Source organism: Aquarana catesbeiana, linkage group LG02 (assembly GCF_042186555.1).
Source record: "Aquarana catesbeiana isolate 2022-GZ linkage group LG02, ASM4218655v1, whole genome shotgun sequence".
Lineage (NCBI taxonomy): Eukaryota > Metazoa > Chordata > Amphibia > Anura > Ranidae > Aquarana > Aquarana catesbeiana.
The window spans coordinates 487,163,731-487,180,902 of NC_133325.1; the positions used below are offsets into that span (position 1 = coordinate 487,163,731).

General features: G+C 44.1%; 1 protein-coding gene across 1 annotated transcript in view; it reads left to right on the forward strand.

The window, feature by feature from the left end:
* The window catches only part of LOC141128435 (protein phosphatase 1H-like), a 111,363-nt gene that overhangs the window by 82,413 nt on the left and 11,778 nt on the right, over positions 1–17,172 (forward strand). Inside the window, exons 8-10 of the mRNA XM_073615721.1 lie at positions 1,839–1,902; positions 9,287–9,394; positions 13,039–13,190. Coding sequence (XP_073471822.1) covers positions 1,839–1,902; positions 9,287–9,394; positions 13,039–13,190 — 324 coding nt within the window. The remainder of the gene's footprint in view (positions 1–1,838; positions 1,903–9,286; positions 9,395–13,038; positions 13,191–17,172) is intronic.

A 17,172-nucleotide genomic window follows, 5' to 3' on the forward strand; every position in this document is an offset into this window, starting at 1 on the left:
TCAGCTTGTCGTAGTGTTGTACATCACCGCGTTCTTGACAGTCGAAAGTTCAGCGAACTTTTGTGTGGCCGTGTGTATGCAAGCCAGGCTTGAGCGGAATTCCGTCAGAAAAAACTGATTTTTCCGACGGAAATTCCGCTCGCATGTATGCGGCATAACTGCAATGATAATCAATACTGCAATGACTCCTTTGTAAGCTATAGGCTATATCCACTTGTGGGTGCATTCTAATGGCAACGATGACATTTTAAGACTCCCTAAAAAGATACCTTCTACTATAGACAATAGGCAAAGTTCTTCTGAAGCAGCTCTGCTCTTTTTTTTTGTTGCCATCTGTATGATTTCTCTTCACTCCCTGGCCTGTAGAATGAACAGGAAGTGATAGGATTTCCAATGTGAACAAAATATCCTCTTAGACAATTGTCATGGGAACAAGTGTTCGAATTGAATTCTGTTCTGGTGGCTACTCAATATTTTTTTATTCTGTCACTTTTATTCTTGGTGACATTGGTGATCAGGACAGTTAGAGACAGAAAATCATCCTTATGGGGGCACAGACAGCTATTAAAACCTGATATAGGTTCTAACCCATGTTCATCCTATCCAGGTTTAAAAGTAAAACGTTTTGCCTTTAGTTATACTTTAAAAAAAAATACCTTGTCATCTGCTCTCATTAATTGAAGGCATTTTTTTTCTTAACTCAAAATTTCAATGGCCCACCAGATGTCTCAAAATAATTTGAAATGATTTTCAGCATAGCACATTCAGACTAACTACGGTATTTATAATAAGAGGGTTTGAGAGAACTGGCAATTTGGCCAAAAGTTTGTTCCTAAAGGCAAAGCCAAGTGGAAGGGGGACTGCACATGCACTGCTATGTTGGTGTGTAGCAATACACTTCTTGATGCCATAAGGATCACCAGGTCAGATGCTCATGAGCCAGCAATTGAGATCCACTTTGGAACATGGAGCATTTTGTTGTATGTTCAGGTTTAATGCCATTACAGGAAATACAGTATACAGTGGTTTTGTCTAGTTTTAAATTTATTGTGGTAAGGACCAAACTTTTTTTTCTTTTAACAAGATAAAAAGAACAACAAAGCAAGCAGCACCCGTTGTGCTATCTCCAAGAATTATTGATCATGTAATACATTTTTAATTTGTAAAACAAAGGTTATGTGTATAACAGTTTACAAACAAATGCAATAAAACTGACCTGAAATCATTAGTTTTAAGGTTACCATATAGGAGTGACATTAGATAAAAATACAAAGAGCCGGAAGGACATGGTTGCTAAGTTTTGTAACCTTTAAGAGTAGTAAAACAGATAATTGCAGATTTAACCACATGAAAAAAAAATTATTGTATGATATACCGTATGCTGTATCATTGTATCATATATCGTTTGGATCAACTGTAGACATATATGGGTTTTAACAAGTATCACATCTATCATTTAAAAATACATAAGAAATTGAATTAATAGTAGTTACAAGCAAATGCCATATAACAATAAAAGCATATGTTTGGTCTGGTTGCATTTGATATGAATAAAGTTTACAACCTTTACAAATTATAAAAATCAAGCAGAAATAAGGCAGAGGCATATGTATGCAATCATTGAATAGCATTAAAGGTATCAATGTATCTATATACATTTATTAATGTTATAAGGGTGCGTTGAACATCTACCTGCACATTTTCAATAAACTTTAGTTGTTAATGTTATAAGGTAATGAATAATTCTAAAATGATGCATTTAACTGTATAAATCAAAAAAATGTATAAATCAAAAAAAGACACTTTTTAATATTTCATATTCCCCTTTTTTAAACCAGGGCTTATAAAACAATTGAAGAAGATGATATGAAGTTTCCTCTTGTTTATGGAGAAGGCAAAAAGGTTTGGGGACTTAAATGTTAGCAATCTCTTCCTTTTTTTTCACTTTTAATAAAATTTATAGGAAATCTCTTCTTCCTGGAAGTCATGCTCAGAATTCACAAACCTCTACAATTTTGTTGGTCTGGATGCACTTGTCTGTGCTTTTGAATCATTCGCTACTTTATATACACTTAGAAATACTACATCTTCTGTTCACCCCAAGCAGCTAAAAAGGGTCTTACAACAGAAGCTCTGAAGGGATTTGGTGTCCACCTCTGCATGACTACCAGGATGAACTGGCATTTAGATTTTCAGTGAAGAGTGAATGAAGTAAAGCTTGTACCTATTCGTGTTGTCCTGGTTCCTGTGTATAATGAGAAAATCTTCCTAAGATAGTATGACAATTTGTTTTTTTATTAAACTAAAGCTGGACATAGGGTAGAATTTTGAAAAGGAAAAGGAGGTTCTACATTTTTTCTAATCATTATTGGGTCAAATTGACTTTCATTTTCGACTGCAGTAATTAGACAATTTGAGGAAGCAGGATGGAACTTTTTTCTCGAACAAACTAGAATGTGGTCTTCATTCAGTAAAGTCCATGCATTCCAAAACCAGTTGTTAAAAGCAAACAAAATCTTTTGAACCACAAATGAATGTTCTTAGAATTTTCATATGAGTTTTCCAAAGAATTTTTATTCAAAATTCTATCCATCCAATTTATCCATCTATCCATTCTATCAACAGTTTACTCCTTTTTTGTTTTTCGATCAGCCCGCAAAAAGGTGAACGGATTCCTCCTTCCACACAAGTGAGGTAGATGGAGGAATCAACAGGTACTCCTACGCTGTTAGAATACACTGATCAATGACTGCAGCCAGCTGATCGAGAAGAATTTTCCAACAACTCTGTTCAACAGAAGCCAATTGTTTTAGATCAGGTTCTGTTGAGCGGGAATGGCCATATATGGATTGAAATTCAGCCTGTCCCTGCTGAACCAGCCAAATTTCGATCCATCTATGGCCAGCTTAAGTAATCAAAGACTGAACAACCAACTTATTCATTATTAGTAATTATATTATTCTATGGAAAAGCACAAAGGCAAGCAATTAGTCATATTCAACCAACCAAAAACTACTCTAAAATATAAAAAAGTATAACACAGAAAGCAAAATAGAATTAAAAACACATTTTTAATGTATTCAAGGAATAAGTGAACAAAAGTACATAAAATAACATGGCACTTTTTTTTTTTTTTGTCACTGAACATGTAAGAATAGCAAAGCAGAAGCAAGCTTGATGGTGCACTATTCTCTAAAGTTTACATTTTATCATCCCAGACAGGATGCACTACCTTTTAAAGTGATTCTAAAGGCTGAAGGTGTTTTACCTTCATGCATAATATGGCTGTCAGTCACAGCCAGTGAGGAGGGAGCAGGGGGCGGGGCTGAGCCGTGCTCTCTGTGTCTTATGAACACACAAAGCCATTTTATTCATGATTTTTTTTTTTGCCGTCAATTCTTTTTTTTTTAACATTCAGCTGTTAGCAGGGAACCCTGCTGCCATCTGATGACTCATCGGTTGTTAAGGACGTGGCGGACGGCTTCCCAGGCCACTCCTTTGCAACCAGCTATATACAGTGTTTTTAAAGGAAAAAAAAACACAAAATACATCAAAAATCACATCACAAACACAACACGTGCATTTCTGGTGCAACTCCAACATTAGGGCAAGGTTCCACTGAGGTGTTAGCATAACAAAGTCACAGTCTGGAATTGCACAAATTCTGCACAACAATGTGAACACTTATTTGAGTGCCTGCGTGTTGGGATTCAAGAATTAATGGACCCCATGCACTTCTGCAGCAACAGATCACTTGTGATATTGATCTACAGGGCCGATCCCAGACGGGGTGCATGGGGTGCAGTGCACCCCAGCGCCAGAGAGGTGGGGGCGCTGTAGCGCCAGAGTGCTCCCTTCCCTCCTCCTCCTCCTCCTCCTCCTCCTCTTGTTTGTGTCCTGCGGCGCCTCTCCGCTGGTGTTCTAAGAAGAAAGGCGCCGCTGTATTCAGTGCTCAAGCCCCTCCCTCCTTCAGCCAGCCGAAGATGAGAAGGGAGGCAGAGCGGCTGGTCTCTGTGTGGAGAGAGACCAGCCGTGCAGTGAGTGATGTCGCGCGCACGGGGGGGGGGGGGGGAGCGGAGCGGTCCATGCTGACACATTCTCCTCGCTGTGTCTCTCACTCCTGCTGTGTACTCCTCTGTTCTCCACTCGGGCGGCGCGGCTGCACACTCTCCTCTCCAGCTGCCGCCGGGTGTTTTTATGTACTGTACCCTAATGGAGGGGGGGGGTCTGTAGTAATGGAGGAGGGGTCCTGCCCTGGGGGGTCATTACTAATAGAGGGGGGCTCTGTCCTGGGGGGTCTGTAGTAATGGAGGGGGGTCTCTGCCCTGGGGGGTCTGTAGTAATGGAGGGGGCTCTGTCCTGGGGGGTCTGTAGTAATGGAGGGGGCTCTGCCCTGGAGGGTCTGTAGTAATGGAGGGGGGCTCTGTCCTGGGGGGTCTGTAGTAATGGAGGGGGGTCTGTACTAATGGAGGGGGGTCCTGCCCTGGGGGGTCTGTAGTAATGGAGGGGGGTCTGTCCTGGGGGGGTCTGTAGTAATGGAGGGGGGCTCTGTCCTGGGGGGTCTGTAGTAATGGAGGGGGGCTCTGTCCTGGGGGTCTGTAGTAATGGAGGGGGGCTCTGTCCTGGGGGGTCTGTAGTAATGGAGGGGGGCTCTGTCCTGGGGGGTCTGTAGTAATGGAGGGAGGTCTGTCCTGGGGGGTCTGTAGTAATGGAGGGGGGTCTGTCGAGGGGGGTCTGTAGTAATGGAGGGGGGCTCTGTCCTGGGGGGTCTGTAGTAATGGAGGGGGGCTCTATCCTGGGGGTTCTGTAGTAATGGAGGGGGGTCTGTCCTGGGGGGGTCTGTAGTAATGGAGGGGGGCTCTGTCCTGGGGGGTCTGTAGTAATGGTGGGGGGCTCTGTCCTGGGGGTCTGTAGTAATGGAGGAGGGGGCTCTGTCCTGGGGGGGTCTGTACTAATGGAGGGGGGTCCTGCCCTGGGGGGTCTGTAGTAATGGAGGGGGGGCTCTGTCCTGGGGGGTCTGTAGTAATGGAGGGGGGTCTGTCCTGGGGGGTCTGTAGTAATGGAGGGGGGTCTGTCCTGGGGGGTCTGTAGTAATGGAGGGGGGTCTGTCCTGGGGGGTCTGTAGTGATGGAGGGGGGCTCTGTCCTGGGGGGTCTGTAGTAATGGAGGGGGGCTCTGTCCTGGGGGGTCTGTAGTAATGGAGGGGGGCTCTGTCCTGGGGGGTCTGTAGTAATGGAGGGGGGCTCTGTCCTGGGGGTCTGTAGTAATGGAGGGGGGCTCTGTCCTGGGAGGTCTGTAGTAATGGAGGGGGGTCTGTCCTGGGGGTCTGTAGTAATGGAAGGGGGGGCTCTGTCCTGGGGGGGTCTGTACTAATGGAGGGGGGTCCTGCCCTGGGGGTCTGTAGTAATGGAGGGGGGCTCTGTCCTGGGGGGTCTGTAGTAATGGAGGGGGGCTCTGTCCTGGGGGGTCTGTAGTAATGGAGGGGGACTCTGTCCTGGGGGGTCTGTACTATTGGAGGGGGACTCTGTCCTGGGGGGTCTGTACTATTGGAGGGGGGTCTGTAGTAATGGAGGGCGCTCTGTCCTGGGGGGTCTGTAGTAATGGAGGGGGGGCTCTGTCCTGGGGGGTCTGTACTATTCGGAGGGGGGTCTGTCCTGGGGGGTCTGTAGTAATGGAGGGGGGCTCTGTCCTGGGGGGTCTGTAGTAATGGAGGGGGGCTCTGTCCTGGGGGGTCTGTACTAATGGAGGGGGCTCTGTCCTGGGGGGTCTGTACTAATGGAGGGGGGGGCTCTGTCCTGGGGGCGTCTGTACTATTGGAGGGGGGTCTGTCCTGGGGGGTCTGTACTAATCGAGGGGGGTCTGTCCTGGGGGGTCTGTACTAATGGAGGGGGGGCTCTGTCCTGGGGGCGTCTGTACTAATGGAGGGAGGGCTCTGTCCTGGGGGGTCTGTAGTAATGGAGGGGGGCTCTGTCCTGGGGGTCTGTACTAATGGAGGGGGGTCTGTCCTGGGGGGTCTGTACTAATGGAGGGGGGTCTGTCCTGGGGGGGTCTATACTAATGGAGGGGGGGTCTGTCCTGGGGGGTCTGTATTAATGGAGGGGGGTCTGTCCTGGGGGTCATTACTAATGGAGGGGGGTCTGTCCTGGGGGGGTCTGTACTAATGGAGGGTGGGGTCTGTCCTGGGGGGGTCTGTACTAATGGAGGGGGGTTTTCCTGGGGGGGTCTGCACTGAGTAAGGTCTGTACTGAGGTAGGGGTTTATACTTAGTGCGGGTTCTGCACTGATGGAGGGGGTCTATACTTAGTGGAGGGGGGTCTGTACTGAGGGGCGACTATAGTTGGTGGAAGGGGGGGTGACCCCAACCCTAGTGATGCCAATGCAGCTGCGGGCTCTTCTTTCCCCCCTCCCTCTCCCCCCTCCCTCTCCCTCTTGCGCACGCTGCTGTACTAGTGAGCAGCGCTTGCCAGCACAGCTGCCCACTATGTATCTTCCCCTGCCTTCATATACCCAGGGAAGAAACAGAATAGAAAAAGGAGCAGAGAAGAGGATTGTGGGACATGTAGTCCCGAGGACTGGCAGCCCCACTGTAACACGGAAACTGCAGCTCACACAGCATGCTCAGCTAAATGGGAGAGAGAGATACAGGAGCCTGGGAAAGCTTTCAGGGAAGTACACCCAGGACTCCAGAGGGAGAGGACAGTGCTGAGGGAACACCATCAGAGAGAGAACCCCGCTGACCTGCGCCACCAGAGGGAAAGCCACACAGCCTAGCGTCATCCCTGGCAGAGAAAGGAATGGAGTCATTGCCGGAATATAGATCTGGGCTCTACCCAGCGGAGTCGCCACGGACAATTCAGAGTGAGCTGACTCCTGATCAGAGGAACCATCGCTGTATCGCTGGGTCAGGTGAGAGGGCCGATCGGCCATTATCTACTAACGTTCATAGGAAATGCAGTCTCTGATCATCTCCTGTATTATGTCTGCAGTCTCTGATTATCTCCTGTACTATGTCTGCAGTCTCTGATCATCTCTTGTACTATGTCTGCAGTCTCTGACCATCTCCTGTATTATGTCTGCAGTCTCTGATCATCTCCTGTACTATGTCTGCAGTCTCTGATCATCTCCTGTACTATGTCTGCAGTCTCTGATCATCTCCTGTACTATGTCTGCAGTCTCTGACCATCTCCTGTACTATGTCTGCAGTCTCTGATCATCTCCTGTACTATGTCTGCAGTCTCTGATCATCTCCTGTATTATGTCTGCAGTCTCTGATGATCTCATGTATTATGTCTGCAGTCTCTGATCATCTCCTGTATTATGTCTGCAGTCTCTGATCATCTACTGTAGTATGTCTGCAGTCTCTGGTCATCTCCTGTAGTATGTCTGCAGTCTCTGATCATCTCCTGTATTATGTCTGCAGTCTCTGGTCATCTCCTGTATTATGTCTGCAGTCTCTGATCATCTCCTGTACTATGTCTGCAGTCTCTGATCATCTCCTGTATTATGTCTGCAGTCTCTGATCACCTCCTGTACTATGTCTGCAGTCTCTGATCATCTCCTGTATTATGTCTGCAGTCTCTGGTCATCTCCTGTATTATGTCTGCAGTCTCTGATCATCTCCTGTACTATGTCTGCAGTCTCTGATCATCTCCTGTATTATGTCTGCAGTCTCTGATCATCTCCTGTACTATGTCTGCAGTCTCTGATCATCTCCTGTATTATGTCTGCAGTCTCTGATCATCTCCTGTATTATGTCTGCAGTCTCTGATCATCTCCTGTATTATGTCTGCAGTCTCTGATCATCTCCTGTATTATGTCTGCAGTCTCTGATCATCTCCTGTATTATGTCTGCAGTCTCTGACCATCTCCTGTACTATGTCTGCAGTCTCTGATCATCTCCTGTACTATGTCTGCAGTCTCTGATCATCTCCTGTACTATGTCTGCAGTCTCTGATCATCTCCTGTACTATGTCTGCAGTCTCTGATCATCTCCTGTATTATGTCTGCAGTCTCTGATCATCTCCTGTATTATGTCTGCAGTCTCTGATCATCTCCTGTACTATGTCTGCAGTCTCTGATCATCTCCTGTACTATGTCTGCAGTCTCTGATCATCTCCTGTATTATGTCTGCAGTCTCTGACCATCTTCTGTATTATGTCTGGGGGCTCTTTCTAACAGACTCTCTAACAGAAGCCCTCTCTGTTTGCATCAGAGAGACTCCCCTCCAGGTCTCATTAGTGTACCCTCTTCCTGTATTTTCTTTATTAAAAGATCACAGGAAGATCCCAGGGTAACAAAGACTTCTTAGGGGAGCATCTCTGTGTTTGAGTCGTTGCCATAGAAACATTTGTAAAGGGGAGGAGTTGGTAAGATGACCACGCCCATGTGGGGGCGCCAGAAATATTTCTACACCCAGGCGCCGGTGACCCTAGGATCGGCCCTGTTGATCTACATGTGTGTGTTCTTAGTCACCAGTAGATCATTATTGAATTCTTATAATACTGCAGAGAGGGCAATGTAGAACTGGTGCAGCTGTCTAAGCATGGTTGCCGGAGCTCCTTCTCTTTAAAGTGTATATCAGGCAAATAAAAAAAAAAAAAAAACCTATTCAGTTCATCTCTGCAATACAGGCACATTTCCAAAGTGTTATGCCTTTAAAGGCTCTGAAAATACAGCACAATACCAGTTAATCTGCCAGGAAAGCACTCCTATTTCCTTGCCATGGGCTGGCAACACACAGCATTTTTGTTGACTGAATGGTATCAGCCCTGCGTTGATGTCTTTTGCTAAACTATTGAATCCCTCCCTCTGTTACCATCTCCACAACATAAAGACAAATTGTAATGTAATACAAAAAATTGTGAATGTTAGTTACACTTCTTAAAGAGGAGCTCCAGTGGTTTTTGTGTTTATTAAAAGTCAGCAGCTACAAAAACTGTAGCTGCTGACATTTAATAAACACACTCACCTGTCCCAGGATCCAGCGATGTGGTCACCCGAGCCGCCGCTTATCTCTCTCTTTCCTCTCACCTGTGCCGGCATTTCAACTGTGGGCACCTAATCAAAAAAAAATCACCCTTCCACACAGTAAATATAGCCGCTTGTTTCATATTATATATGGCTGCTTTGTTCATTAACACTTCTGTAGAAATTAAAATAAGAAAAAAAAATGATGAAACTTTAACCTGATAAAATAGATTATACAGACACAGAAGGAAGATGGTTGAAAAAATTAATGTGAAATTATGAGCTGCGCATCTTCATATCTAATAGTCATTTCTTGCAGGCTAGGGTTATGGCCACTATTGGAGTAACACGTGGTTTTGGAGATCATGACCTTAAAGTATATAACTCAAATATCTACATCAAGCCATTCTTATCTTCTGTGCCTGGAGTAAGTATATTATTCTCACCTTGTACAACATATGTGCGTCATACATGGTTATTCCTCTGAGTCTTGTACAGAGTTTATACTGCACATAGAGGTTACTGGACTCTAGGGAGAAAGTGCTAAAAACACCTAATGTACGTAAATTGCTAAAGCTAATTAAACCTGTCATTAAAGCATTGAACAGGCACCAGGATGACTTTCACTGACATTTTGTATCCTTTGATCATTTTTCTAGTGTTTAATAAAAAATGATTAACATTAAAGAAAATCTTAAAAAAAAAAAAAAATAGCTGTCATGTACTGTGCCAAGAAGCATAAACTATACTTTAAACTGTCCATAGTACTTTTACGTGGATCTGTCTTTGAATAAAGATGCACTGTCTTTCTAAAGGAGGCTGGGAACAACCTGTGGGGGTTTAGTGTGGGGGAATATAGGTGGTCTTAGTCATAGGGGTATATATGTCCATCTGTTCAGTAGTGAACACATGAAATAGCATTAACATTTTTAATTCTGGGTGTCCTTTTGGAATTTTGGGTGGGTATTTCTCAACCCTATGGGCCCTTTCACCCAGGAGTTTTTGTGTTAAAAAATTGCCTCAAAAGCTTGAGAAAAATTTTCCCTTTTAAAAATGAATGAATCAATGAATGTGTTCACATTGGGGCAGTGCACTTCCCTTGCGGTGAAAAAAAAACCCGCTTGCAGCATCTTTGGAGCATGTTTGCGGCGATAAAAAAAATGCACCATTGAAGGCAATGGAAAACGCAATAAAAACCACATCAGAGATGTGTTTTTGGTATGGTTTTTGAGTCACATGTCCTTTTAAAACCACACCACAATCGTGGTAAATTTTTTGCAGCGGATCAGTGTAAAAGCGCCATTTGAGTGGTATAGGCAGATATCAGTTTCTGGAATGGTAAGAGTGGCTGTAATTGCAGGAGGGTGCACATAGGTGTTTGTAACTCAGGGAAAGGGGTAGTTCTATGGCCATTAGTTCCTACTGAAGTTAACTCCTCAAACCAGGGGAATGCAAGTGAGTGGCTGTCATTTTCTATGGAAGGAAGGATGGTAAGGTTCACCATGATTGCCGTTGTGGGCAGGTTTGTGTTATACCCAGGTGGATTACTGGGTGGCTGTTTGTCAGTTCCTAGTGAAAAAGGATAGTGGTCAGTTGAGGCCCAGATAGCAAGGATAACTTGCCACAACCTTGTGGCAGCGTTGAATTGTCTTGTTAACTTGCTGCACCTTTTCAATTACAAGTTGTACACTTGCAGAGCACGTGAAGCAAAAGTTCTAGTTGACACTTTTCTAATTTGTAGCAAATTTGCGTGGCAGGTCTCTAGCAAGAGCAAAGTTGCAATGGTGAGTCTACAGCAAGAGCTCTGCAAGTCTACAGCATTAAAATTCAGCCACAGTGACCCCCTGTGGTGGGATGACTATTGCACAACATAACTGAACCAGAACTTGCAGCAGACTTGCAGAATGTTTGCAAATAAAGATCTGGAGTCATTCAATGCGGACTTGCTGCAATTGTGCAACAATCTTGTGAAGCCTGGCAAGTCTAGCAATAGCTTAGCAAGTCATTTCCAAGCTTGCAGCTCGATTGCTTGCTATCTGGAGGGAGAAGGTCCACTGTTTCTAGGAGAAAGAGTGGTTTCTAGTCCAAGGTGATGTGAATGGTACTCTAGTGAGACTGTAGGGTTTTTCAGGTGGAAGCAAAGGTGGTCATAAGCCAATGGGGACATGGTCAGGAACTTTCCATTTGCATCTGGGGTAGCTATCATGATGGGTGTCCTGTAGTGGTAGAGTGTTGAGCCATAAAATCCTAGATTACAAGGGGGTTAGGGGGGTTAGGGTGGTATTTATTTGTAGAGGTTATGCAGTCTGTAGCAATTAATTCCTGGTCATTAGTCCAGGAAGATGAAGAGAGATGGCAGTTTGTTGCTGGGACTGAAAGTTGTCATGGGTATAAGGTAGAGGTACTGGCAAGTCTTTAAACACTTATTTGTCATGGTTTAAAAGGGCAAACAGACTCAAACAGTGGTAGCTAATTAGTCAATAGGTTTAAATTACATCAGGGTGTGAGAAACAGCTGTTGACATGAGTACTGTGCAAATTTGCATGTATCATTGTCCATAATGCTCTTCTTTCACAACTGCAGATAGACCTGTTTTTCATCTCTCTTTTACATTTCATATAACATGTCCTTAGCATATGAATCTATTTAAGCGTGTTTCCCGGGGACAGCCCCCATTTTGAGAAGTGTGTCCCTGGGAAACAAGCATCCGCCCCTGGCATTGTCTCCTGGTGGTGCACTGTAATCACTGCTCAGCCACCAGCTGATGTGCAAAATGCAAGGTCGGCCTTTCCTTTAGGCTGGGTTCACACTAGTGTGAATTGGATGCGGGTTTCCCCGCATCCAATTTGCATGTCAGGAGACTGTGACTGGCTTTCAATGGAGCCAGTTTACACAGTTCTGGGACGGCTGCGGAGCAGTTGGCAGAAGAGTCATGTGCGTCTTCTAGTCTGTTTCAGGTCCAAATCCAGCCAAAAATTCAGGCCTGATTCGTCCCTGAAATGGATAACAGGGACTCACCGGACCCCTGCTGTGAGCTGCACCCGACCCTGTTGTGAGCTGCTCCACACAGCAGCGTGAACCCAGCCTTAAGCCTTGTACACACAATCGGACTGTTGGCCAACAGAGTGTCAGACTTTTGTCTGAAGGGCGTGTTCCGGGAACTTGTCTTGCATACAAACGGTACACAATTGTTGGCCAACAAACACGAACTTAATGACGTACTATGTGGAGTTTCAGCTCTTGAGCGCCACCCTTTGGGCACCTTCTGCTAATGTCGTGTTTGGTGAGCATTGATTCCGAGCATGCATGTTTGTACTTTGGACTTTTGTGTGACGGACTTGTGTACACACAATAGGAAAATCTGACAACAGACCATTGTCCGCCGAAAATTTACTAGCCTGCCAACCAACAGTTGTTGGCCGAAAGCTGGACAACAATTGTCTGATGGAGTGTATTAATGGTTGGATTTTAGGCAGTTTGTAATCACACAATTCCCGGCCGAAAATCTGATCATGTGTATGAGGCTTTAGACACATGACCCTATGTAAAAATGTGGAGTTAAATATTATTTCTTCTAGTTACGAAGAAAAATGATAATATATGTACTCACACACACAACTCTAGCTTCTGCCCATGGCATCTAGGCAACACACCCTTAGTGATATCACACCCTTTCTGGAAATATCCTGGGTAGGCTGGAGATCCCAAACCTCAAGAGAAGATGATCCTACACTGTGCTGGAGCACCATTTCACAAGATTTGGGATCCTCAGCCAGATCCTCAAATGTGATGGGATTTGTACAGAAGCCAGTAAAAATGCCACCTAGGTTGGATGCTGCAGCTTCCACCCAACCTGTGGTCCCGGTGCACACCGTGGAAGACACAGATATTGTAGTCACATCAGCACTGAATAAATATTTATAAAATATAAAAATCTAACCATATTTTAAGTATTTAGACGTGTTTTTAACAATAAATAATTGTAATTGCCTTCATTACAGCCTGACTCTTTATAAACTTCAGACCGTAAATATACAAATCTAAATAGCTTTTTTTACTTTCACTTTGTAGGTAGAAGTCTATGACCTCTCAAAATGTGAGCATGGTCCCGATGATGTTGTGGTAATGGGTACCGATGGACTATGGGACGTCATTACTGACAATGAAGTGGCAGAAATTGTTCAAAGAGTGCTTGCATCTCATGGGCCTGATGAGCCAAGCAGGTAAGTTGGAAGTTTACACATAATTTTCACAGTGAGGTACTTCTGACTAGAGGCTGGGCATGCCTGTGTGGAGTTTTATAAGAATGGTGGTGGTCTGTTTGTCATTGGGTTTGATCAAAGTAAGTTAGCAAAAATGATGTACATTTGAAGTTAGAATAGAAGGTCACATTTTGAGCCCATGAATTGTTTGATAAGTTGCTTGACATCTAGCTTGTGTCTTTAAAAAAAATGATAAACATTTTTTTTTCTTTTTGACCAAAAAGAGGAAACTCTACATATTCCATCACACATTACTCTTATTTTTTAATAGAAAGATGTTCAGATTGAAATATTAGTGAAAATTCTATTTTGCTAAGGAGGTTGTTAAATTATCATATCATAGGTGCCTCATTTGGCTGGATACAGAAAACAACAATAAAACAAATAAAAACTAACATTTTTATGGTGGTGGAGTTAGGTCAACTGTGGTCGAACTTTTAGAGAATAAAACTTGTTTTGGGCGTATTTAAATTAGTACCAGAAACATCATGTTAGCAGTGAAACCAAAGATAAAAACAAAAGAATTGGCATTTGGTAGGGTATGTGCAGTACCTAGGCTGCAGCAAGCAAGGTAGAGAACATTTTTAGGGGGGTAGTGGTTCCTTAAGCTGCAGCAAGCTGTAAAAAGCACAGGTTTCAGTAAAAAAAGAAGTTAATATATTTACTCTTTTAAATAAATTTGAAAGCTGTGATATAACCATGAAAGTATTGCGATGGGGTGTTAATAGTCAATCTCTTGTGGTGGTCTATATTTTTTCAGTTCAGTTGTGGAGAGGGGCAGAAAATATATTTTAACCAAGATTAATTAGTTTTTGACAAAAGTTTTTGTCTGCTGAGTGTCGTGGACCATTTTTTGTGTTTTTTGAGAATCTTTCATATAGAAAATTTAAAATATGGTTATTTTAAATAACAAACTGAGCAAGTTCAGGCCACTGATTCAGTTTGTATACCCAGTGATATGTTGGATTAAGATTGAGACTGTTTGTGTTTCATCAAGTTCCCAGGCCTTGGTGTGAGATGGTTGCAAAAAGTTTCCAAACGTGTCCAGTAAACTATACTTTAGACATTAGAGTTATTGGCTAACTAATTATATAGTGGGAAGCAAAGAGGGGTGTCATTATTCGAGTTATAGACTGTCTGAATCATGATAGCTGCTGTCATCCAAAGGCAGACCATAGGCGGAATTTCTGATATCTGACTACTATATAAGGTTCAGATTTTTGTTATGAGACACTAAACCACATGATTTTCAACAACTGCGAGTCAAAAAAAAATGTACTTTGAAAGTCATACATCTAGTTGCAAAATCTAAAATTACAGCCCTGGTCTTGTCTCTTCTAAAATAGGGAAAATACTAGAATAAAAATCTCTTTTATGACAATTTTTCCAATTATCAAAAGCTAGATATTTTGGAAATATTTCAAAAAGACAGAGGGGTCAATTCACCAATGTTTATTGCATGTGACATTTGTGCTGTATATGAAATACCGAATGCGATATTTAAAATGCCAACTCGCTAAAGTTAAAGGATAGGTTCACCTTTTGTAACATTTTAGACCTGTATATAGGGTGCCGATGAGCGCTCTCATACTTCATTGATTCTTCCTGCAATTCAGTAACTGTCTGCCCATACAGGAGGTACAGACAGCTATACTGAGTATCTGCAGTGTACAAAAATAATAAATGCCAATTTTTTTACCTGCATGTGGGTGGGGCTTAGCCATCTGTGTGGAGACAAGTGGAACTGCACTCACTAATGCCTGAACCCCAGGCTGGGAGCTGCAGTCATGTGAAGGTCAACATTAAGGCAGGCTTAGAAGAGAGCTGCAATGACACTGTTAACTTAACTGTTAACTTGCTCTCTGTGCTGACTCAGTTTTATTGATGATGCTTAAGGTGATACTAAAGTCTCAGGTTTTTTTTCTTTTAAAATTAGCCCCTCCCTGTTGCTATTGGCCCGATTGCCCCCCACAGCCAGCAGCTTGCTATGGGGGCACCCGAGCCAAACCACTGCTCTGTGTGTCCATTCAGACAAGGAGCCGCCCCCTCTCTCTCTTTCTCTCCTCTTTGGCTCGCTGACTTTGACAGCAGGAGCCAATGGTGCTGCGTTGCCATCTCAGCCAATGAGGAGGAAGAGTCCTGGGCAGCCGAGACATTCCTGTGGCATCGCTGGATTGCGATGGGCTCAGGTAAGTATTAGGGGGTTTGGTAGGAAGCTACTGCACACAGAAGGTTTTTTATCTTAAAGCAGAGTTCCAGCTGCAAAATTTTTTTTTTTTTAAAGTCAGCAGCTACAAACACTGCAGCTGCTGACTTTTAATAAGGACACTTACCTGTCCAGGGAGCCCGCGATGTCGCCCAACCCCCCCCCCACCCCCCAGGATGATCCGAGGCATCACCATACCATCTAAGGAAAACCGGCAGTGGAGCCTTCAGGCTTCACTGCCGGTGCTTCCTGAATAGCCCCGTCATCTTCTGAGACACAGTAAGCTCCCAGAAGGCAGCGGGGGAGAAGAGGACATGACGCACTGGGCTGCGGTGATGCTGGGGCGGAGGTACAGTTCATAAAACGTAAGTAAGGAAAAAAAATAACTATCCAAAATCGAGTGGTGGAGGGGTTGTCATCCCTTTAGATAAAGTTGTAAAAGTGGGTGGAACTCCACTTTAATGCATAGAATGCATTAAGATAAAAAAACCTTCTGACTTTACAACCCCTTTAAGCACTCCTTTGTATACAGGACACCACTCCCAGGTGTGCAGCATTTAGAGGCCAGTACCGCTGAGCCTGTACCGGGCTCCACCAATCCAGCAATGCAGCAAATGCTATCTCTCCTTCTCCAACCTCCATGCTTGCTCTCTTCTCTTGGGGCTCCTCTACATACTCTCTTTCGTAACGCCAGGCTGGATCCCTAGGCACTCTGTGCCGTGAATCTAGTCCAAAAGAGTGAGGAACCGGCCACTAGTGGGTGTGGCAAGCACTTAACCCCCTCCACTATCAGAGGAACCATCACCCCTGCCAGTCACCTGTCTCCTGATTGGTTGCCTTGCATGTGACACAAACACATTGTCCTTAGCATCAACGCATTAACTTCCACTGGAAAGTACTCTGTGTGTTAGACCCATGTATTGTATCTTCCTCTTCCTCTAGTCCCCTTGTGTTGCAAGCCCTGTTCTTTTACTACACTGTGCATGCACCCCTTTAATAGATTTTAAACCAGACAAAGTAAGTAAACAAACAAGATCCTTTTACTGAGGTAGTCACTGAATACAATACAGTTCTCAAAAGCAGTTTCAACATAAATCCTGTACAGAGGTCTTCTAATATCCACTGAGCGTGCATACCTTATACAGAAGGCAAGTCCAGAAAGTAATCCTTTTTAGGGCAGTAGTCTATTTAGGCAATAATCCACAAGAAGCACTGTAAGTCCCTTAGAGTCCATGATTGGCAGTAATCCACAAAGACAGTAAGTCCATGATTATCAGCTACAAGTCCATAGGGTCCCCAGGCTTGAGACTCCCTCCACGAACCCCGATTAGGCTCTTATCCCCCCCCTCCAGCAGAGTAACCAGCTACATTTTGGCAGTATTTACCCAGGTTTCGACTCTGGAGCTTGGAAGTAGCCCCTTTTATGTTGGTTGACCTGTGGGGGTGATAACCGAGCTGAAAATGGCAGGAAAAGTGTTAACCCTTATAGCCTTGTTAATCCTAGCTTTCAGGTCAACCTGAGGATACAGGAAACAGCAAAACATTTTACCATTTGGCACCTGGCTGGCTCAGCTAAGCTGAGGAAATGAGCTCAGCCAGGGGAAACAAGGCAGGCAGATACATTAACCCCTTGTAGGCACCCGCCTACATGCAAAACCATGTGCATTTATTATATTATATTTTTTACAAAAGGTGAACTTACTTTAAATACAGAATTTTTGATACATGTCACAAATG